The sequence below is a fragment of the Erpetoichthys calabaricus genome, chromosome 5, assembly GCF_900747795.2.
Source record: "Erpetoichthys calabaricus chromosome 5, fErpCal1.3, whole genome shotgun sequence".
Taxonomy (NCBI): Eukaryota; Metazoa; Chordata; class Cladistia; order Polypteriformes; family Polypteridae; genus Erpetoichthys; species Erpetoichthys calabaricus.
This window is the reverse complement of record NC_041398.2, coordinates 69716119-69739407: the sequence shown is the minus strand read 5'-3', so window position 1 is coordinate 69739407 and position 23289 is coordinate 69716119. Positions and strand designations below refer to the sequence as shown.

The window sequence follows — 23289 nt, the reverse complement described above, 5'->3', positions numbered from 1 at the left end:
ATAGACAGTTGGAGGTTCTAAAGGCAGACTTCACAGTACTAATTCAAGCCTCAAAGGAGAGGACTCTGGCCGCAAGAATCATTATTTTCGGTCCTCTGCCCTTGGCTAGAAGGTCGGACGAAACCTACAGTTGACTCCTGTACTTGGACAACTGGATGAGAGGCTTCTGCAAGAGACAAAACATCAGTTTCATGGACAGCTGGGATCTTGACTGGGAAAGACCATGTTTCTTCAGAACAGATGATCTCCATCCAAATAGATTGGGCGCTTGGGTTCTCTTCAATAATATCTAGAAGGAAATCGGTCTTTTTGACTATGCAAATTTAGTCCTAACGTTTTCTATAACACAGTGATAGGATGTAATAATTCTGTAGTGAGTTCACCTTTAGATGGGAACTGTATTAGCACTATAATAACAAAACATAGGTTAACTAAAAAACCTGGACAAAGTGGTGTAAATGCAAATAACTTAATTACCATTTCACCAATAGATACAGTATGCACTGTATTAGAACTATAGTAACATATTACAGTATAGATTAAATAAAAAAATCTATAAAAAGTGGCATAAACATGAACAAGTACCATTTCAGCCCTGCTCTTCCAACCTTAAATGTGGCTTTACTAAATATTAACAGTGCTAACCAACAAGACTTTTTACATTAACATTCTTATCAGTGATAGCAAAATCAACTTTCTTACATTTAGTGGAACTTGGCTCAGCACTGATGGTGTGGCAGTGTTAACTGAAGCAGCACATCCAAATTAGAACTTTATTCATCTAATTTGCCAAGGTAAAAAAGCCGTTGGTTTAGCAAGTAATAATAACTAACTATGACAGATTCGTAATTGTAGGCGATTTCAGTTTTCATCTGGATAACCAGTGTGACCCGAAAGAAAGAATTCATGAACTCACTGCACTCTCTTGATCTTAGTAGCATGCTAGGTTGCTGGAGCTAGTGATTTCAAAAGGATTAAGTTGACGTGAGGCAGGACATCAGACCATTTTTTCATATTATTTAACACAGAAAGACTAATAACTACAACTAATGAGAAGTGTGTTGTTCAAGAACATTATTTTGATACATCTGCAGTTTCAGTATTTGCTAATATTTTAAACAATCAGTCTGATTGTAGTGCTTACCTTAATAATGCTAATAGTGTAAATAGTAAGGTGGAATATTTTAACCTTGTTTTCATTTGTGAGAATTTTGGTAAGGGCAGTAACAAATCAGACATAATAGTGGTAACTTAATAATAATTAAATAATTTTGTAATATTTAACAGAACAAGATACACAGGACAGAAAGATATGGAAGAAGATGATCCGCTGTGGCAGCCCCTAACGGAAGCAGTCGAAAAAAGAAGAAGATATTTTAACATTTTAATCTCAATTCAGCATGTACAAATTTGAGCTAATTTGAGGTTTTGACTATGAGTTAGGCCATTGACATTCTGACAAAATTCAACTGAATTTAACAAAGGAGTAAAACATCTGCTAAAAGTGCCAGCCTATTAATATAAACACATTAATGTCTACAGTATATTAATATCCCCCATCACTGCTACATCAAATAAGCTGTTAAATTCAGTCATAAACACTGAACTTGTTCCGGGTGGTTTGAATACTAGTACTACAATTGTGCTGCAATCTGTTTTAGTATCTAATATGAGCGCCTCAAATAATGTAAATTTGTTTAGATTTTTAGAAGTAGTTTGCAGTCAATGCCAAGGCCACCTCCTTGACCAGTGTTATTTGATTTATGAAGGAATGTATAACTATTTGGTGCTACCTCTAATCCACACAAATCAGATATTGCACTTGAATATAATATGCAGTATTTTAAACTGCAAAGATGTTTTGAACTGGTATTATAATTTTTGTTTTAATCTGAATTAAGTTACTAACATGGGCACCCCAGGAGAGGATCGAATTTTAAAACCTGGTCTAATTATGCTCTTTAATCATTGGTTAGATAACTACTTAGGCCCTGAGGTTTTATAATAAGGCACACACTATTTGAATAGCACTTAATCTCTGAGGTTACATAAAAATTAGTCAATGTTGTACTTGTATTTCCTTCTTAGGGTATACAACCTAAAGCTTTGAAAATTATAGTATGTCAATGCTAAATTAATCATTACTTTGACTTAAAATCAATTCATGATCTGAAGAAAAAGTAATTTATAAAAATTAATAATAGATTAAGTCAGATTAAGATATCCACACACTTATTCTGTTGTTGGATATGGTGTGACAACTATCTTAAAAGGCTGGTGAAATAAAAAATTCAAATAATAACCATAAAAATCATAATTAAGAAATGCATAAATTAATAGCGAGCTAAAATGTTCAATATTATATAAAGGCAGAGTAGTGACGACTCCACTCAAACATCTTTGAGAACTTGCCCTCATGAGCTGGAACATTGATAACAGATTACATTTAACCAGAGGACCACCAAAGTATTGGAAATGCAAATATTTAGGTTAGTTGAGGATTTTTGAAACTATGGAACGAGGAGGGGCCAATAGTGTAGGAATGGCCTAGATCAAAACTTCACATATATTTATACATTTAAATACACACGATACCTCTGGAAGATGTAGTCCACAGTAATAGAGCCCAAATAAAGTTCATAATACATATAAAAATATTGAAAAACTTTAGTAGGACAAAGCCTAGACAGATGCAGTAAAGCTTAAATAAGATAAATTGGGATAAGCTTTTAAGGATGGACACAGCTGAGGAGATGAGAAGCAGGTTTAAATGTACTTTACATATAAAACAGGAGAAGTATTTAACCAAAAATTTAGAAACAGTAAGGAATTCAAGAAAATTCCACAGTGGATAAAGGAGTTAAAAAAGAAGCTGCAAAGGAAAAGCAGATGTACAAGGCAACTGCATAAAATCATAATGTCAGATGATTTAAATTATGCAGTAGATAACATCATATTTTAAAAAAGTGAACAAAAGCTGACATTGCATTATCCAAAACTGCTGCAACCTTACACTTCCTGAAGCATCTTAACCTCTCAGACCCAAGGAGGAGATTTATACAGTGGAACCTCAGTTCACGAACGTCTCGGAACACGTACAACTCGGTTTACGACCAAAAAGTTCGCCAAACTTTTGCCTCAGTTCACGACCACACACTCCTCGGTATACGAACAAGCCAGGTTCCCTTTCGGTTTGTTCATGTTCAGTCTCTCCCTGCGCATTTCCTGTGCAGCGAGCAAGAGAGAGAGCGAGCGAGCGCGACACACACACACACACACACACACACACACAGAGGCAGCGCGAGAGACAGAGGCACACACACAGGCAGCGTGAGACAGAGAGCCATGCACACACACACACACACACACACAGGAGCGCTCTAGAGAGACACACTGTGAGCTGCGAAGCTGATCGCACCCCCAGAGAATACAGACGCCCCTGGGAAAACCCCTAAGAAACATGGACAGACTACCTTCACATTCCTCCTTTCCCTTCTGGCTGGCTCTGTCACGTAATATGCCTCTCGCGCGGTGCTCCGCCTTCTTAAAAAGCCTACACAGGCTTCTTTCAGTTTGTTAAGTTGGTTTCTTGCTACTCCTTCTTTCTCTCTCAGACAATCTCTGCTCCTGGCGGAGCTGTCATCTCTGACTTGTCATGGAGCACGTTTAAACTGTTGAAAAGAGACAAATGTTTGTTTGCAGTGCTTTGAATAAAGTTCCTTTTTTCTACAACCTCCTGTGTCTCTGTACAAATCTGTGACCCAAGCGTGACAACACACACAGGCGCTCCAGGCTCGCAAAAGAGAGACGCATTCGCATACACACACACAGGCGGGGGAGAGAGAGGCGCACGTGCGAACACACACAGGAGCGTGCTAGAGTGACACACACAGGCGTTCCAGGCTCGCAAAAGAGAGAAGCACACACACACACGGGCGCAGGAGAGAGAGGCGCACGCACACACACGAGCGTGCTAGAGAGACACACACAGGCGCTCCAGGCTCGCAAAAGAGAGACGCGCACACACACACACACAGGCGGGGGAGAGAGAGGCGTGCACACACACAGGCGCTCCAGGCTCACAAAAGAGAGACACACACACACACAGGCGGGGGAGAGAGAGAGCGAGCGAGGGACACATAAGGTAGAGAAGGCTTGTTTTTGTTTTCAGTTCTATTTACAGTGATCGGTTCGTAGCCTGCATTGTTGCAATGTTACTTTTCTTGGTGGTTTATTAAATTACGGATTTTTCAAATGTTCATTTTTTCCCCTGTGCTTAAAACTCATTAAAAAAGTGTTTTTAGCGAGCGGTTCCTAGCACTATAGCGTGAACTATTGCAGTGTTAGTTTTCTCTGTTGTTCAAGGTTTTCTCAGTGTTATTCAATGTTTTTCCATTTAGTTTACCATTACGCTGTGCATTCTATGGTATAATTAACTATATTTGTGCTTAAAAACTAAAAAATATATATATTTTCATACAGTTCGTACGGTCTGGAATGGATTAATTGTATTTACATACAATCCTATGGGAGAAATTGCTTCGGTTCACGACCAACTCGGTTTACGACCAGAGTTTTGGAACGAATTATGGTCGTGAACCGAGGTTCTACTGTATATCCTTACCCGAGACAATATTCTTTTTTTTTTTTTTTTTTTCCTTTTTTCAACAATGTAATTTACTTTTTCTTTTTTGGCAAAAATCTTTTGTGCTTTTCTAAACCTTGTAAATACAATGGAATCATCATCTCTGATCATGCTCCCCTTATTTTGGAATTTAGTATCAGTAGACTGTACTGATAAAACATACTGTTGAACCTTTTAATTCTCGAGGATGAAGACTTAATTAAATTTAAAACCACTCAGATTCATTTTTTAAATGATGCAAATCCAGAGATATCAGCAGGAAAACTTTGGGAGGTGTTGAAAAAATATCATAGGGGGCAAATTATTTAGTATTGTATCTCATAAAGCTAAACTGAAAACTAGACAGAAATCAGAATTATTGAAATTTCCACAGTTATCAAAGAATATGCTTGCTCAACTAACAAAACACTATACCAAAAAATCTGGATTGTTCTCCACTTGACTTTCTCATATACATAGATATTATATAATAATTGTATGAATATGTCAACTTGTGAAACAAAACATGTACCTATTCAAATTTCAAGTTTATTTGATAGTACTTTTACCTGATTAGATAAATTTCCAATTACGGTGTTATTTTGTGTTTGTCCCCTGAAATTTCTTTGCATTGTTGAGAAGTTAGATAACAGTTAAAAATAATAATACATGCAACATTGTTAATAATCTGTTACTAAATAAGACAAATAATAATCTGTTACTAAATAAGACGAATAATTAGATATTCCCAAAATTGTATATTATTCAAGCCCTGTTTTTAACTCTTTCATTCGGTTTATATAAAAAAAAAAAAAAAAGCTCAAACGTGTATGCAACTGATTAATTTTCTTCTGCTTTTGCGATGCTGTTTGCTTTTAACTCACATTTGAAAATAAAAAATTAAATGTAGGTAATAAAAAAAATACTGAAAATGGGAAGAAATGTTCATTCACAAACAGTACAAAACTGCTGAAAGATCAAAACATATATGAAATGCAATTCGTGGAATTAAACAAAGGCAAAGAAGTAAATGCGTAGTGCAGATCACAAAGGTACGATATGTAAATTTCTTTTGCTTACAGGAGAAACAGAGCTAACTGAATCATCAACTCACCGCACCCTTATTACAAGGATGGAGAAAAAGATAATGAGATTTCAGATTGACAAATATATAAAAAGGAAGTAAGAAACATAATAGAACAGATTCGAAATGTAAAAGAGACAAAAAGTACTAAGAAAAAAGAAATAACTAATATATTTAAAGAAATATTATAAGTTTCTATACACTTCAGCAACTAATGAAGTAGAAGCTTATGTAAATACCTTTCTTCATAAATTAGAATTTTTACAACCTAGCACACTGCTTATATATGAACTGGACAAACCACTTCAGGATAATAAAATTAAGAATGCTATTAATTCCTTACAAAGTGGGAAATCTACAGGGCCAGATGATTAATACGATTAATAATCATAGATTAAAGATTACGATTCTGAATGAGTATTGTAGCGGCCTGGAGCCAATCAAATTCATTCCATCGTAGGACAGTGATTTGTTTACTTTTTTATTTTGGTGGGGATCCCAGGAATGCATCCAGCCTTGGCCCACCTCGCACCCCACACACACACACAGAGACATTAAGTAACAGTATATAAACTAATAAAGCAATATATTAAATGAAACAAAAATATAAGCAACAAATAGACAGATAAACCTCCCTTTTCCCCACAACAAATGTTAAATACAACAAACATTTAACAATAAACACTTGCAATTAAGTCCTTAACACAGTCCAAAAGCAGCAGTAACAGATGAATGGAAAGAAGGAAAAGAATAACAGCCCAGAGATCAGCTTTCTGTAAGTAATGTATCAAACAGTTCTACCAGTAGTCCTCATGTGATGAGGGGAGTGCTCCATCTGAAGAAACATGATGACCAATCCAACACTACTCATATGACAGGGAGGCACGAGACAGTCCACACATCCTTGCAGGTACCACGTCCCAGGACAGAAATGATACTCCATAGGTGGTAATGTGGACAAGACAAACAGGTGAACACAAGCACAAAAACTGACATCCTTTGTGGCATAGCCAGCTCCCTTTTAAGATGCCCGATGGCCCCTCTTGTTCCCAGCAGCCCCTGCATTCTCCTCCAACATTCAATCAGGGCAATACCCTTGGGGCAGCTGGGAAATGAAGTTCTTTAAGTAGTAGCGCTGCTATACGCTATAGCATTTTATAGATAAATTTCCTTACTGAATTATGATGTCACTGAATTGGGAAAAGCTCTACAATAAAGAAATGAGAAAGTGACGCCTATAATAATATCACAAGACCAAACTGTAATCACTAAAGGCAGGCAATTATCGTCATATGTTGCTGTTGGCTGTACAATACACTCCCTCAACTAAATTTCCAGACGTTTTAGTGTCTCTAAGCACAGAAAAACTTTCAATAGAATAGAAAATCTCTTTAGTGTTTTGTTCAAATTCGGACTTGGCTCACATACTTTCATATGATTGTATTACTTTGATCAAGCCCAGAAGTCTCTGTGTGGGGAAACAACTGATTCTTTCAGTTTAAAATAGGGAACCGGAGAACATTGTTCACTATCTCCAATGCTATTTGCAATTGCTAGCAAACTACTCATCATCTGTCTTTGGCAATACTCAAGAAAAAAGGTAATTAGAGGTGTAATGGTAAAAATAGGTGTAATGGTACAAAAATATCTCTATGTTATTATGATTCTGTCCATCACTAATCCAAGTGTATCATTTCCAATCATAATAAATGTATTAAATGACTTTTATAAGATCTCTGGAATAATAATCTGGAGAAAAAGTGTGGATATTCTTAGTACATAATGCAATGGACAGCACACATGACTGAACAAGGATTCTTACTTGTCCGGGAGGCCAATGCAATGGAAGGACTAGGGGAGAGGAGTACAGCTGAACATTTTCTCCAATACAACATATAGTAGTATCTCTGACTTGGGATTCCTACACAATCACCTGCAGAGCATGCTGGGATCTGTAGTCTTGTGAAGCAGCTCTGTTGGGTTTCGTGGGGACTGCCACGGGGAACTACTGGGATTCAAAGTCCCTACTTTCTGGGAATACTGGTCAACCTGGAAGTGCTTCCAACAGGCTATGCTCTAGCACTAGAAGTACTCCTGGGTCTTAGATAAAACAAGCCACCTGATCTCAACCAGGCAAGTCAGAGTTGAGTGAAATGTGAAGGAAAACTATTGGTGTGAGAACTGCAAAAGCCTTTGTAAGGTATTTCAATGCAAATAAAACCTTTCATTAATATATCACTGGGGGGATGTGCCCCCCGGCCTCTTATATGGGGCCCAATTGATTGCTTGCTTTGCTCGCTATTGATATATTCCAACACAGTTAAAATTCTGGCCCTGAGATTTATTTATAGTTACGGCAATCACTAAAACTATTTTCTACTTGCTGAAGTATCGTATTAAGTACTAACTTAATACGCAGAAAGAATATGACTTGTTCTGCATGATCACCAGTCATGATTCTGTGGGCAATTCAATGTTTATGCAGTTTTAGAATTTCTAAACGTGTGCCATTACATAGGCATTATTTGTCGACTACTAACACACAAGTAAACTACTACTTCTCTTAGCAGAGTGGATGTATAAAAGGTGTTTTGTTTCACATATGCATGTTAAATTGGTTATACTAACATGATAGTATCGCTGTTGTATACTCCCAATGAAGACGAAAAAAATGACATAAATGTGTACTATATGATGTACAGTTTTGAAGAAAATAAGCATTGCATGAAAACATTGCACGATTCCGGTAAACTCTTTATATTCATACAGTTAATTGTGTCTGTGCAATTGTGTCTGGGGTGCCCTCTAGTGGTCACAGTAATAAATACCATATTAGAAGTCTATCCTATGATAATTTCAGAACAATTCAAGCATCTGGGAGTTACAGTTACAAGGAAGCTCTTTTTAAACACAATGTTGGCAGTTTGTTAGGAAAGGACTAAACAAAATGTCAATATACTGTATAGTCAACTCTTCACCTCTCTCTAGTGGGCAGTTAAGTATTTAAGTCTTAGAAGATAGTAGGTATCTCAACCTTCAGAGATGATCACATAGGTTTGCAAATTTTAATCAGCTGTAAACATGGAATTCTTTCAACACACTTAATTTTCTGTATAGTTATAAAACAGTTAAGTTATAAAAAAAAATGCCCACACTTGAAAATATTTAAACTAGTAAGGAGTAAGGAGAGGAATATTGGCATCATTTCCATGTTTTATTATCATTGCGCTTGCGGAGAGCCGATCTTCGTGCCGAGTTCATTCCGAGTTCTCGGATGATTGACAAGCAGCAGTGTGCAGCAACGTGCAGCGATTGGTCGAGGCGCTCTTGTGCCGAGTTTTTTGTAAACTTTGATTGGCTGAGAAAGAGATGCGTTCCGAGTTCTGTTCCGAAAGACCCGCCTCCCCGTCTAAAAGCGGCGATGTCTTGTTTCGAGTTTTATTGTAAAGGGGGGCCCGCTGATACTATTAACATGGTACCATTGATGTTACAAGGATTATAGAGAAGTGAAGTAAAACAGATGTACAGTAATCCCTCCTCCATCGCGGGGGTTGCGTTCCAGAGCCACCCGCGAAATAGGAAAATCCGCGAAGTAGAAACCATATGTTTATATGGTTATTTTTATATTGTCATGCTTGGGTCACAGATTTGCGCAGAAACACAGGAGGTTGTAGAGAGACAGGAACGTTATTCAAACACTGCAAACAAACATTTGTCTCTTTTTCAAAAGTTTAAACTGTGCTCCATGACAAGACAGAGATGACAGTTCTGTCTCACAATTAAAAGAATGCAAACATATCTTCCTTTTCAAAGGAGTGCAAAGCAAGCAGTCAAAAAAAAAATCAATAGGGCTTTTTGGCTTTTAAGTATGCGAAGCACCGCCGGTACAAAGCTGTTGAAGGCGGCAGCTCACACCCCCTCTGTCAGGAGCAGAGAGAGAGAGAGAGAGAGAGAGAGATAGAGAAAGAGAGAGATAAAAAATCAATACGTGCCCTTTGAGCTTTTAAGTATGCGAAGCTCCGTGCAGCATGTCCTTCAGGAAGCAGCTGCACACAGCCCCCCTGCTCACACCCCCCTACGTCAGCGCAAGAGAGAGAGAGAGAGAGAGAGAGAGAGAGAGTAAGTTGGGTAGCTTCTCAGCCATCTGCCAATAGCGTCCCTTGTATGAAATCAACTGGGCAAACCAACTGAGGAAGCATGTACCAGAAATTAAAAGACCCATTGTCCGCAGAAACCCGCGAAGCAGCGAAAAATCCGCGATATATATTTAAATATGCTTACATATAAAATCCGCGATGGAGTGAAGCCGCGAAAGGCGAAGCGCGATATAGCGAGGGATCACTGTAGTTTAATCTAATGAGAATTCATTGGTTTTGTACATATTAATAAAAGTATTCTTTTTTTTTCATTTTAGTAAACTGATTTCAGTAATATAAATATCTGTAAACAGTCTGGACAGAATTGCGTTATAATTATGTTTGTTAATAATAAATAATAATAATGCTAATAATAAAAATGCTAGCAATGGGAAAATGCAGTGTAACAAGGTAGTTGTAATATTATTAAAGGCCTTAAAGAAAGTCAGTACTAGTATTACTAACCATTTATATTTATTTATTTTTTTTGTGTGTCCCTTTACTCTTTCAGAATTCAGAATTAACAATTTCTGGTATCTCATACCATGGCTGGCAGTAGTATTCCTACGTGAGTCTTTGTTTGTAGTAGCAATGTTCCTCTCAAAACAAAGGAATCTTTCTGTAATTGACGTACTGGTTGATTGCATTGTTTTAATAGACCCAACATCACCTGCGGTGTTGACATGTAAGTATTCATAGGTTAAATATCGCGAAGGTTCATTTGAAAAAAAAAAAAACCTTTTTGGAATATTGGGTTTGGTGCCTATAGAATTTGTTCAAAGGTGGCGGTTTATCATCCTATTGTTCCCTTTTTGCATGCTCAGTTACTCTTTATTTGATCTCTGTTGGAGGCAGCATCGCTTGGTGCAGACTATATGGTGGTTGTAACCTATTCGTTGTTCCCTGAAGGCCAATTTGTAATATTCTGAAATTTGTTTTAATTTCAGTTTTTGGTAACCTAAACTTTAAATGTAAATGTCTGCCATTTTCCTGCGGATCTGTTTCAGCTCGCTCGTTGCATTCCAGCTGGTTAAATTTGAAGAAAAATAGGTGTTGTAAAACTTTGGAATGGAACTGTAACTTTGTCTTGGTTTATCTAATTTATCCAGCTTGAACCCTGTGCCACAGTTCCGCCACGAGACCTCTGGCGAACTGACCCTCAAGGCCTCCGCCGAGGCGATCCAGGTCGCCAAGGCATACGGCCTGAGCGGCCCTGTGCCGTTCAAGGTCAAGTCGGCCGAGATGGTCAGGGAGCAGGCCAGGAGACGGGTGCGGGCAGCAGGTGGTGACCCCGGGGACTCCAAGCTGGTGCGCAGCGCCAGCGAGCTCCAGTTTGGACAATACCGGGGTCAGACTTTTAAATGGTTGCTGACCCATGACCTCGGCTATGCCGTCATGGTGTTGGCAACCCACCTGAGGGAGCGCAAAGATGGCCAGGTGTCGGATAGCCCGCTGGCGAGCAATAAAAACGCCCTGGAGTCCTACGCCTGGCTCTTCCCCGACGTGAAGAAGGCCATCCGTCGTCGCCAGGAGAGAGACGGGTCGGCCAGGACTCTGGACGAGGGCAAGAGGCTCGTCGGCTTCGGCCAACATGGACACCTGACGTTTGAGGCCCTTTACGATACAGAAGATCGGGAGGCCAAGAGGTGAGAGACTTTTGGGTGATGTCTGAGGGGAAGGGCACAGCAAGGTAGTTGGAACCCTGCTTCCATTTGTTCACCTGTTACCATTCCCGCTGTTGTACCCCAATGCAGTTACATCAAATGGCTCCGGCGCCAGACCACCAAAGTCGGGACCAAGATGCATGCACTCCAGCTGTATGTGCAGCGGAGAGACGAGGCGAAGGCGGCAGCAACCTCCTCCCTTCCCAAAACCACCACTGTTGCCCCCACCGCCTCTCTCTCTGCAGCAGCCTCCGTCATCGAGATTCCCGATGATGTGCTGCTGTCGGCCAGCATGGAGTTGGAGGCTGGTAAGTGACAGCCACCCATGGAAACTGGTGGTGGCTTCTTCACTTTTTTTGTTTAACCTGTTATTTGTTTGAATTTGTTAACAACCTTCCCCAGCATCTACCTCCCAGTCTGCAACCAGTGGAGGGCCCTTGCCATCCCAGCGCTCCCAACCGACGGCTGATCCGGGAAAGCAGCCTTCGCAAACGCTGTCCGTAGCCAGGAGAGAGGTGAGTTAAAAGGATGTGTTTGTTTGAATTGCATTGCCGGGAAAGAAACAGGCCCTGTCTGATCGCTTTTGTTTGTTTTTCTGTTGCTCATGCTGTCTGTCTGTCTGTCTCTCTCTCTCACACACACACACACACACACACACAGCTACTTTTTCCCAAGAGCTGGAGGACTTCACTACCAAAGGAACAGCACGCGTGGTTAAGTCGGGTCCTTTTCACCAGGGGCAAGGACGGAAAGCCTGTGCTGACCTCCAACCTTCACCTTTGGTGGCACCCTCCCGGCCCCCGCAACGTGTACCTCCAGCCCCCGACGCCTTTTTTCAGCGCCCGTTTTTCCTGTGGATGCCGTACCGCATGTGGGGCTACAAGCTGTCCTGCACGGTGTGCAGCCACAGGTTGTCGGGAGCCGGACTCTACAGGACCGTCCGGAGGGTCCTGGACACAGACAGATGGTACTTTATGGCCACGGAGTACCTGGAGTGCCGGCGCTGCAAGAAGAAGGTGGCGGGCTGGTCGCAGGATATCTTGGATCAGCTGCACTGCACCCATCGGGATCAGTTTCCAGCTATCCTGACTTACAGGTCAGACAAGGAGTCTCCAATGGCCGGGTCAACTCTCCACAGGTAGACGGGCACACACAGGCAGTCCTAACGTCTCTGTCTTAACACAGATTATCCTGCGACAAAAAGCTGATCGGGCAGATGCGTGAGCGCACGCTGGGCAATGGGGCCACCCGGCTGCGCAAATATCTGCTCGAGGAGCACGGCAAGTCCTGGTTGGAGTGGTCCAGACTGTTCATGTTCGCGGTCACCAAGCTCATTACACGGGGTGCCGAGGCACCTGCGACTCCGCCTCTACCGCGGATGACCCCGGTGCCCGGTACAAAGTGGTTGCTGTCCATCTATGCCAGGGTGGTGGCTTCGAGGCTAGATGAGACCAAGGCCCGGATCACCTCCATCTTTGGCTCAATCCTGAAGATTGACTCAACAAAGAAGGTGAGCGATATCGTCATCCTCTCCCTCCTTCCTTCCAGCTTACCGTCACTCTCCCTTTCATCGTTCAGGTGATCAAGAAACTAGCTGGTGCCGCGGCAGGAACGGCAGCCTGGGTGACCAACGTGGGGAACGAGCACGGCCAGATCTTGATCAACGTCCTCACTGCAGCCGAGGGCGCTGGCCTGCACCCCATGGCCACCGGGCTGATGCAGCGATACCGTGATGCCAGTGTGTCCCCGCCTCTGGTCCTCTATGTGGACTGAGACTGCTGTTCCCATGGGGGACCCTGCAAGGTGTCCCTCTTATTCAACCAGTGGGATCAGCTGGTGGTGCGGCTCGACGTGTGGCACCTGATGCGACGCTTTGCAGCGGGTGTCACCACGGAGAGCCACCCACTGTACAGCCTCTTCATGGCGCGTCTCTCGTTCTGCATCTTTGAGTGGGACCAGGGAGACGTCGCCAGGCTGCGACAGGCCAAGGCTGGCGAGGCGGGGAACGATCCCCGAGGCTCCGGCTACGGAAGGATCCCACTAAAGGAGCTGGCCCGCCACTGCCGCCGCCGCACACGTGGGGTGGAGGAGACGGGCTGGCTCATCGACGAGATGCTGGAGGCCTTCGGGGACACCACTGACACCATGGGTATCCCGCTTTTGGACCGCGCTAAGATCCAGGAAATATGGAAAACTCGGAGGCGCCACCTCCATTGCATCCAGGACCCACCCGGCGTGCACCTGTACATGCAGACCGGGCAGCTGGTCAAAGGGGGGATCACGCTGCCGGTGTTCAGGTGTGGCCGTGGTTCAACTTCATTGGAGTCGTTGCACCTGCATCTGGACCGCTTCATACCTGGTAAGGGTGCTCAGAAACCTGTTCTTTGTGACCTGTGTTGTGCAAGGGAGTGGGTGGCATTGCATTTTTATCTCTCTCTCTCTCTCAGGCACTTCAGCCAGCGCGGCCCACTTTCAGGCCTATCTGCTGGAAGGCCTGGCGCGGTGGAACGAGGACCGTGCTGCACAAGCAGTGGAGGAAGGAGACCGTGATATCGTCTGCTACAGTGGCCAACTCCAGCACTCCGTCAACGAGCTGAGCGACATTGTATATCACATGAAGCTGGTTGACGATTACACCCGGCCTGCGAAGTACACTGGTGAGGCGGGCGTCGAGCTGTCTATCTCTCTCTCTCTCTCTCCCTCCCTCCCCTCCCCAACCTTTTCATTTTAAAACAGTTCCCTCCTTTTCACAGGTGAGCTCATAGGTATCCAGTACCTATTTTCGCAGACCGGTCAAGTGCTGGAGGAAGTGATGGGCAGGGATCCCGACGCTCCGGATGGGACTGATACAGACGACGACGATGACAGTGTCGACGAGGGCTTCCAAGAGGACGAGGGGCCGGTGCAGGAACCTCTGGACAACACCCTCTTCGGCCTTGAGGAGGACTTCGCCCGACAACCGTTGTCGTCTGACAAGTCCCAGTCGCGCCCTGCCATCGGCGCCTCAAAGTCTGGGCCAGCCGACCAGGACACCTCCCCTGGAGACGAGGCCACTCAAAGCGTGTCCCACGAGCTGGTAAGTCTCTCCAGACGAGTTGTGCTATACCTGTGGAATATCTGAGGAGTGCTCCCCTTTCTCACTTTCGGTCTCTTCCCCCAACAGAATAGCCTTGGACCTGACACTGGCCGAGGTTACCAGCACGTGGTCAACCTGGCCTCCAGTCTCGTGAAGCTGCGTCACCATCCCTACGTGACGCAGCAGCAAGTGGCGGAGATCGTCACCCTCTGGGAACGATTGCCGGAGGGCGACAAGGCCCCAGTTCGCTTTCCGCCACGCCACCAGGAAAGACTGGTGCAGGGGAGGTTTCGACGCAAGCACTCGCAGACCAGTGTCACACCGGGAGTGGAGAGCTTGCAACGGTAGGTGATCAACCTCTTTGGTGTCGCATCTTTCCTTTTGATGGGATATCGATGGCATGGCTGACTGATCTCTCTCTCCCTCCCACCCCCCGAATTTTTTAGGTGTATGGTCGGCCAAGGCGCACAGATGCCAAACATCAGCCGCCTTGTGGAGGCCGTTTGTGTACAGCTGTCCAGGATTCACCCCGAAGGAACCACCATCAGCGGCGTGAGGGTGAACAGCTGGGCAGCTGTGATGCGGGATTACATCTGCATCCAGGAAAATATCCTCACAAATCCGGTACTCGTGGCCCAGACACGTATCCAGTTATTCCCCCTCAATCAGCGCACTCTGGCACAATGGTAAGTACACACTGGACAAGTACCATCCACATGCCCCTCTCCTCCCTCCCACCCTGACTTACTTTGCTTTCTGTCCCTGTAGGCACTACACTCGCACCAGGGAGCTGGTACGGCGGGCTCTGGAGATGGCCGTGCCACTGCCAACCAGCTCGGCCCTTGCTTCAGAGCCCACCCATACCGTTCGACCACGACCCACGGGCCCCGAGCTGTCCACTGCACAACCACAATTCCATAACCCGCCTGACCGACGCAGCGACGTCGGGGCCCCGTGGATGTGGCACCAGCCATCATTGGGCACCCCCCCGAGCCACATGAAGCACCCGTTACCCAGCCACTCTCCCCACCGGCTGACACTGCCACTCCTCCGCTTCCACCGCCAGCGGCAGGACCCTCAGTACCCCGCACCACTGCCTGGCGGCGGAAGAAAAAGGAGGAGGCGGACGAGCTGGCACGACAGCAAGGAATCCCCCCCAAGCAAAGGAAAAAGATTGAAAGTTACATTTGCAAGTGCTGTGGCCGTCCTAAAACAAAAGAGTTCGGCCACAGCCAATTTGGGGGGGAATTCTTTTGCTCCACCTCAGCCGGCAAAATTATACAGGAGTGGCTGGAGGAAAAGAGGAGGGAAAAAAAAAATCATGCTGGGGGGATAGCCATTAAAGAATTTTATTTCTTTCTTTCTTTTTCTTTCTTTCTTTATTTATTTGATTTGTAGATGGGCCCATACAGTGTTTTTTTTTTTTTTTGTTCACGAGGAGGTCTGCTATATATTGTCAAGGAGGCCTCCTCCTTTTTTCAAGATGTTTTTACTTTTTTCGCAAATGACTGGCACTTTATATATTGTCAAGGAGGCCTCCTTCTTTTTTCAAGATGTTTTTACTTTTTTTTTTTTGCAAATGACTGGCACTTTATATATTGTCAAGGAGGCCTCCTTCTTTTTTCAAGCTGTTTTTACTTTTTTTTTTTTTTGCAATGACTGGCAGTCCTCCTCTTCCTCTCAATTTTCTTTTTTAATTTTGGGCTACATCTACTGGTTATGGTTGTTATTTTTTTATTGCAAAAATTGTTTGATATTTAATTATTTGTTTGTTTGTTTGTATATAGTTCCTTGGATTATTGTTTGACTTTTATTTATTTATACTTATTTCATGTTATATTTATTGTATATAGTTATTTGATCGATTTCTATTTATGTATATATTTCATTTTATAAACCTTGTTGATTGAATCGTTGTGTCTGCCTGCCTGCTTCTGTCCAGCCGCCGCTTTAAGGGCTCTCTGTTTACCTTCCCGCGACCGCGTGGCTAATCGGCTATGCGACCGCCCCTTTCACCTTTTACGAACCCGGCTCTGCAGAGCAGGCGACCTTCTTCCGCCACGAACATCGGCTCCCATTTTTTGCGCTAACCAACAGACCATCTTCTGCCCTTCTTAGAAATAATCCACAACATTCATTCTTCTTTAATAAGTGCAAAACACACTGTAATTCAGCTGAAAATTATACACCAAGTGTATCACCCAAATTAAAACTAAAGTATATAAGGGACTGGACCCTAATTGTGAATGATGATACACAGCTCTGGCCTCACTCTGGTATATGTTTTAGAACTCTCCAAAATTAAAGCCCTTTGGAGAAAAAAAAGATATTTTCTTATCTATAAGATAGTGTAGAATTTATAATCATTGCAAATCCTCCAACTGCAATGTTTCTTGTTGTTTAAGATGAGCTTAAACTATTTGGTAATAAACTTACCATTAATTCCTACAGAATACTGTTAGTGCATCAACTGATTCTGTTCATTTGGAAGAATCCTAAAGCAGCCTCTATAGTTCGGTAGAAAAATTGTATTTTATATTATTTAAAACCAGAAAGAAATCTGTTTTTCTTTGCTGTGTACTACATGGTAGGACACTGCATATATCTGTTCAGATTACATGTCTCTCTTTCATGACCTCTGTTGGTACTCCTTGTCTGTTAGCAGCTCTGTGTTTGGTACCACTGTGCTGCCTGTGTAGTTCTTTGTCTCCTCTTAAAATCTTCCACAGGAACTAAAGCTGTTCTGCATTATGCTCCATCCTGCTAGTGCTCTAGCAAACACTTGCTGCTCAACAACCCTTATAATACATTTAACATACATAGAGGGTAGCAGTAGAGAAAGAACAAGACAGAGAGAGAATAAGAGCAAAAGAAAGGAAAATATTGGCAAGATGGGAGTCTGTGTACCAAAAGAGTAACGGTATGGTAACCTTTATTAAAGATATTGTTGTTAACACCGTAACTTTGAGCAAAACTGCATTTACTCATTTGAATTAACAAAAGTTCTCACTCATAATTCACTCTGGAAAAAAAATATTTTTAATAAAAAAATATAGACAAGTCTTACTATACTAGATTCTGGTTTTTCTAGTCTGCAACCAAACGAACAAAAATCAAGCCCCTACAATTATAACACACTTATTTTACCATCAGTAATTTTTTTTTTAACAATTTGCATGGTTAGAAATTATGCAGAGATTAAATAATGAAAAATCTGTACAAATTAAGCAAAAGCTCTCTGCTAAAGTGTTACCTCATTCAGGCTTACAAAAACCTACATGAAACCTGAATTTCTATGTTGTATATACAATGCTCAGAATGTACCTTTGTACTTATCTGATAATTATGATGAATATTGGAAGTATGAGCTTATTTTTGCTACAGCTCCTCTAAAATTTTATGAGACAAAACAAATCATACTGCTAAAAATGGCAAAATATTTCTTGAAGAATAACTACTTACTGGGTGCTTGGCTGAAAGCCTGCCACTTACAGTCCCAGTCTGGCTCCAAGTTGAAGAAATATATGTCTAGGTGGATTTAATAGAAAAGGTAAATTAGATTGTCACACTGTAAATGATTAACGAACAGAGTAGAGGGAACTGTTAATGAAACTATAAATTGTAAATAATGAATAGTTCTTCATTTGCAATAACATATGTATAATCCAGAAAAATGAATGTCTGTTTCATATGCTGCATGTATGAAACATTGTTTCTTGGTACAACAAGTTATCCATGGTTTATGCAACACTTTTACTTATTCATTAAAATCAATTTATTATTGTTAGGTGGAATGTTGCAATTTTAAGAAAAAAATTCATCAAAACCATACTGTTCTATTAGATAAAAAGCATTAGAAATCATTATTATAACTTTAAGGTGTATGTTAATTGACTCTAATAACATTAATACATTGACCTGATTCAGTCTGTTTGGTTTCTGGAGGAGAAAAATCAACCCCTTAACTGGATGACAACTAAACCTACATTTATTGCAAGGCTTCAAGTTCCAGTATTGAACTGTAGCTGCCTCCCACGAACAGAGGGAAGAATGAAGATGGACATTCCTGAAATGACCCAGGCTGAAGGAAAAGCCACCTTGTCTGTAGGTCTAAAGAAAACGTCCCAAGGGGATGTCCTGAGGCCTTAACATCAGGACAAGGCATGCTTTAACATCAGAGCAATATTATTAATCAGAAGCATTTAACATAATCTCAATACCTATATTGTAAAGGCTTTTAAAGCATTAGGAGAACGGCAGTATACCACTAGTCATATGACAATGCCTAACAGACAAGTGTTGAACTGGTTGCTGGCAGAAAAAGGTGGTGTATACCTTTGGAGATTAATGTTGTATGTACATACCCAATAATACATCACCTGAAGGATCTTTTACCTTGGCAATGAATGGACTCAAAGCACGTTGGGAGGAAGTAACAACACATGAAGTATATGACCAGCATGCTACTGACTGGTTTCAGCCAAACTTAGGATATTTGGGGGAGCATTCTTGACCAAGGCAGGTATTATAGTTACATTTCACTTTTGAGCCTTGTACTTTTGTTTTGTTGCCTGCTTAGATCAGTCATCACTAGATTTGCCATTCACCAAAAGAATATGCAAATTATTGATCAGCAAGTTGTGGAATCAAATTGTAATCTTATGATAAAATTCTGCAGTGAAGATAAAGTGTACAAAGTACCTCGGTTGAAGCACTTTTTCCATTGATGCTCTTTTCTTCTGTCAAAAAAATGAAATGAAACTTTCACTTTATTTTTAATTGTTTTTTAACTGTACTTATTTGCTGCTATTTAATCAAGTTAATTTATATGGGTATACTGTTCTCATGATTTATTTTATTTGTTGATTTATGTGACTATTATATAAGTCATGATACTTCTTTCCTAATTTTTGTATGATTCATTTTCCCATAAATGGCTGAACATAGTTCTCTTACTCCTTCCTGAACTTGGTGGGAGGAAGATGTTTGTTCTTTGAGCCACCAGGAGCAGAGAATGGACAAACAGATTGTTTATGAAGATGGAATGACCCTGGGCTCAGGGACACACACAGGGATAAAAGTGAGCATCAATTCTCTCCACTTTGGTCCAAATTAGTGGGACTTTAGGAAGTCCCAAAGGTGGAAAATAAATCATATTTTTAATCAATATAAAATGATTTTTAAAATATATGGTATTGATTAATATTAAATTACTTTTATACAGTAATAAGTAAAATATAGCTCTTTGACTTAGCACAATGAAAAAGACGGCTTTAAAGCTAAACTTCCTTTTGCATGCAGCAGTAAGATGGTGCTGCTTTGCACTTGCTTGCCTAAACACTAATATGAAAAGTCGAGGACAGTGTGTACTATGAAAAAAAACAAGCAGCCCATTGTTTTAGAAATGCAGCTGCTTAAAACTTAAACTTCGAGAGATTCTCGTACATCATGTCATCTTCATTTGAGTGCCCTGGTATCCCATATACGAGTCTTCCTGGTATTGACTTAAATTGTGTAATTGATCAATGAATATGTTTTGGTAAAATGATGGATATACCTGTACAAGGTGTGAAGTAATGATGGCCAGATTTGGTCAAGTGATGGACATTAGGTAATTGTGAACAGTATTAGAAGGAGAATATTTTGCATAGATGACAAAAAATGTAATATAAACCAAAGCACTTCTTAGTTTAGGCAGTTGCACCATGGTCAGATCACTTTGTTATATTGCTGTGTAATAAAGATTTTTTTCTACACTTATATCTGATATCTGAGACTGCCTTCTTGAGAGAGAGCACTTTTCTCCATTTAAGTTTCCCTTGACTTGACTAGTCTCCCTGTCCCTGATGGTGAAAAATAGCTTCAAAGCATGATGCTACTGCCACCACCATGCTTCACTGTTAGAATGGCACTGCACAAGTGATGAACAGTGGCTGGTTTCATCCAGACATGGGACTTAGAACTGAGGCCAAACAGGTCAATCTTGGTTTCATCAGATGACAGGATATTATTCCTCACTGTCAGAGTGTCTTTTAGGTGCCGTTCTGGAAACTCCAAGTGGGCTTTCAGGTGCCTTTTACTGAGGAGAAGCTTCTGTCTGGCAGTCTACCAAAAAGCATAGATCAGTGTTACATTGATGGCTGTCCTCCTGGAAAATACTCCCCTATTCACACATGTTCTGTGGAGCTCAGCCAGAGTGGCTGGGTGGCCAGCTCTAGGAAGAGTTATAGTTGTTCTTTCCATTTAAGAATTATGGAGGCCACTGTGCTCTTGGGAACCTTCAATGCTGCAGGAAAGATTTTGTAACTTTCCTCAGATCTGTGCCTTAACATAATCCTTTCTCTTAAGTTCAACAGGCAATTTTTAGACCTTACGTCAGGCTTTTGCTCTGATACACATCATCATCTGTGGTAATATATACACAGGGTATATGCCATTCCTAATTACGTCTAATCAACTGAATTTACCAGAGATGAACCCAAAGGACTGTGCAGAAACATCTCAATGAAGATTGGTAGAATGGTATATACCTGAGCCAAATTTCAAGTGTCTCATCAAAGGGTATGATAATTTGAGACAATGTGATTTTTGAGGTTTTTTTTTTTTTTTTTAAATTTATAACTAGCTGAGTTACCAATCTATGAAGGATAGATTTAAAAACCATGAAGAAACTGTAGAAGAATAAACAGCATTTAATATTATTCCCTACATAAATAAATATGAATTCCACTTTATAAACATATATTATTGCTATGAAAAAAATAATTATATTGAAATAATAGAGATACTGTTATTTACATTTAAGTTACTTGAGGTGAATAAATGTCAGATGTCACCTGAATGCTTCTTTACAAACCCTCAATGAAAATGTTTATCTGTCAAAGCCCTTTATTCTGGAGTTGCCCAAGGGGAAAGGTGTCAAGAGGAAGTGAACTTCCTATTGTGCTCCTGCCTGGTCAATGCCACATTGTAGTTTACTTTGTAGGCAAACCCAAGTAACTGGTGAGATCCAGAAGACTTTCAACTTCCGCCTCCAAATGAGCTTTTTCTGCACCCCAGGGAAGGGTGGAAATAAAGAGTCAAAATAGACCTTCAAAGCCTCCGTTGTGGAACTGGCTACAAAGAACCTCAGATCCAGGAGGTGCAACAGATTCCATCCAGACTGTGGAACAGTGGACCAGTTCTTTATCTTCATGAGGATCCTGATCAATCAGTCTACATATGTTTTGTGGGCTTAGAGACAAGGTGTGGCAGTATTCCTCAAGGAATTCTGTAGGGGTGTTCTGAGAGTATGCATATACTCAAAGACATCAGCGCTGCTCTGTGGTTTTGGGACTCTGCCAGGGCTGTACATTGACTTCGATCCTGTTAGTGATTTCATGGACTGAATATCAAAATACAGCCATGGAGGAGAGGGTGTCCATTTTCTTGGTCTTAGAACTACAACACTGCTTTTTGCAGACAATGAGGTCCTATTGGTTATATCAGGCTGTGAACTTCAGCATGAATTAGGACGGTTTGCAACCAGGTGTTAAGTGGCAATAGTCCTCAGTAGGAAAAGGTATACTGTCATCTTTGAGTGGGAGGTGAGTTACTGTATCAGGTGGAGAAGTTTAAGCATCTCTGGGCCCTTATTCATGGGGTGAAAAAGGTGAGATCAACCGGCAGAACAAGGCAACGAGCACAGTTATGCAGATGCTAGAATGATCTGTAGTGGTGAAGAAGGAGCTGAGCCAGAAGGCAAAGCTCTCAATTTGCCAGTCAATCCACATCCCCACCCTCCTCTATGGTCACGAGATTAGGGTAATGACCAAAAGGATGAGATTGCCGGTGCAAACAGCCATAATGAACTTTCTCCGTAGAGGGTCCAGGCTCTTCCTTAACAATAGGGTGAGAAGAACAGAGATCCAGGGAGAGGCATAGCCACTAACACGCTGCATCATAAAGAGCCAAATGAGGTAGAACATGCATCCAATACTGTTGCCTCCCAGACACCACCTTCCAGAGTTCTTATAGGCACTGGGAGGACACCCTGAGGAAAACCCAGGGCCTACAGGGAAGATTATATTACCCAAATGACCTTGCAATGCCTTGGGATTCCACAGTATAAGATGGCTAGTGTGGTGGGGGAAAAGAGACATACGAGCCTCACTGCTGCCACCACAACCTGATCTCATATAAACAGCATTTGTCAGTTTAATTTCTGTTCAATGCACCAAAAGGCTGAAATCAAAAACTTTTTCACATGTTTATTACCTTATCCATGCATGACATTAGTCCATCCACATAAACGGACTTTATTTTATGCAACTAAAAGATGACAAACAAAAAGAAACAACTTAATACAGTGCACTTTCAACACAAAAAAGAAAAACAAACTAATAACATACAAATAATTAATATTTCTTTAATTTTATTTACTCCAAGACTAGAAATCTGATTGTATCCTATACATCTGTAATACAACAAAACAACATAATTACAACAGCTGCTGCTTGGCGCACAAAACCCAGCATGTAACTTACTATTCCAAAGCATATTCAAACAGAATTTTAACATTTTGTTGCTATTGAGGTATCACACTGTAGTAAGACAATTTACCCGAATAGTCTAATATTTAAATGGTAATTTAAATATTCTTACAGTGTTACAATGAATTGATAAATAATGGTGGTTTCTTTATGCAACTGAAGTTTTGTTCACTA

General features: G+C 41.5%; 2 protein-coding genes and 1 long non-coding RNA gene across 3 annotated transcripts in view; 2 read left to right on the top strand and 1 right to left on the bottom strand.

Moving 5' to 3' along the window:
• poln (polymerase (DNA directed) nu) overlaps positions 1 to 23289 on the bottom strand; it is a 195059-nt gene that overhangs the window by 163442 nt on the left and 8328 nt on the right. The window contains exons 2-3 of the mRNA XM_051928538.1: positions 22841 to 22894; positions 18047 to 18112 (exon numbers count right to left, since the gene is read on the bottom strand). Of these exons, the coding sequence (XP_051784498.1) occupies positions 18047 to 18112; positions 22841 to 22894 (120 nt within the window). The remainder of the gene's footprint in view (positions 1 to 18046; positions 18113 to 22840; positions 22895 to 23289) is intronic.
• On the top strand, positions 10873 to 12317 carry LOC127527962 (uncharacterized). Its single transcript, XM_051928400.1, has 3 exons — positions 10873 to 11490; positions 11599 to 11816; positions 11911 to 12317. The coding sequence occupies exons 1-3, from the start codon at positions 11087 to 11089 to the stop codon at positions 12030 to 12032; spliced, it is 744 nt and encodes a 247-aa protein (XP_051784360.1). The 5' UTR covers positions 10873 to 11086; the 3' UTR covers positions 12033 to 12317.
• Positions 14016 to 15460, top strand: LOC127527964 (uncharacterized). The gene is made up of 4 exons (XR_007935158.1): positions 14016 to 14165; positions 14262 to 14928; positions 15031 to 15270; positions 15353 to 15460. It is a non-coding gene; the product is annotated as an uncharacterized LOC127527964 (long non-coding RNA).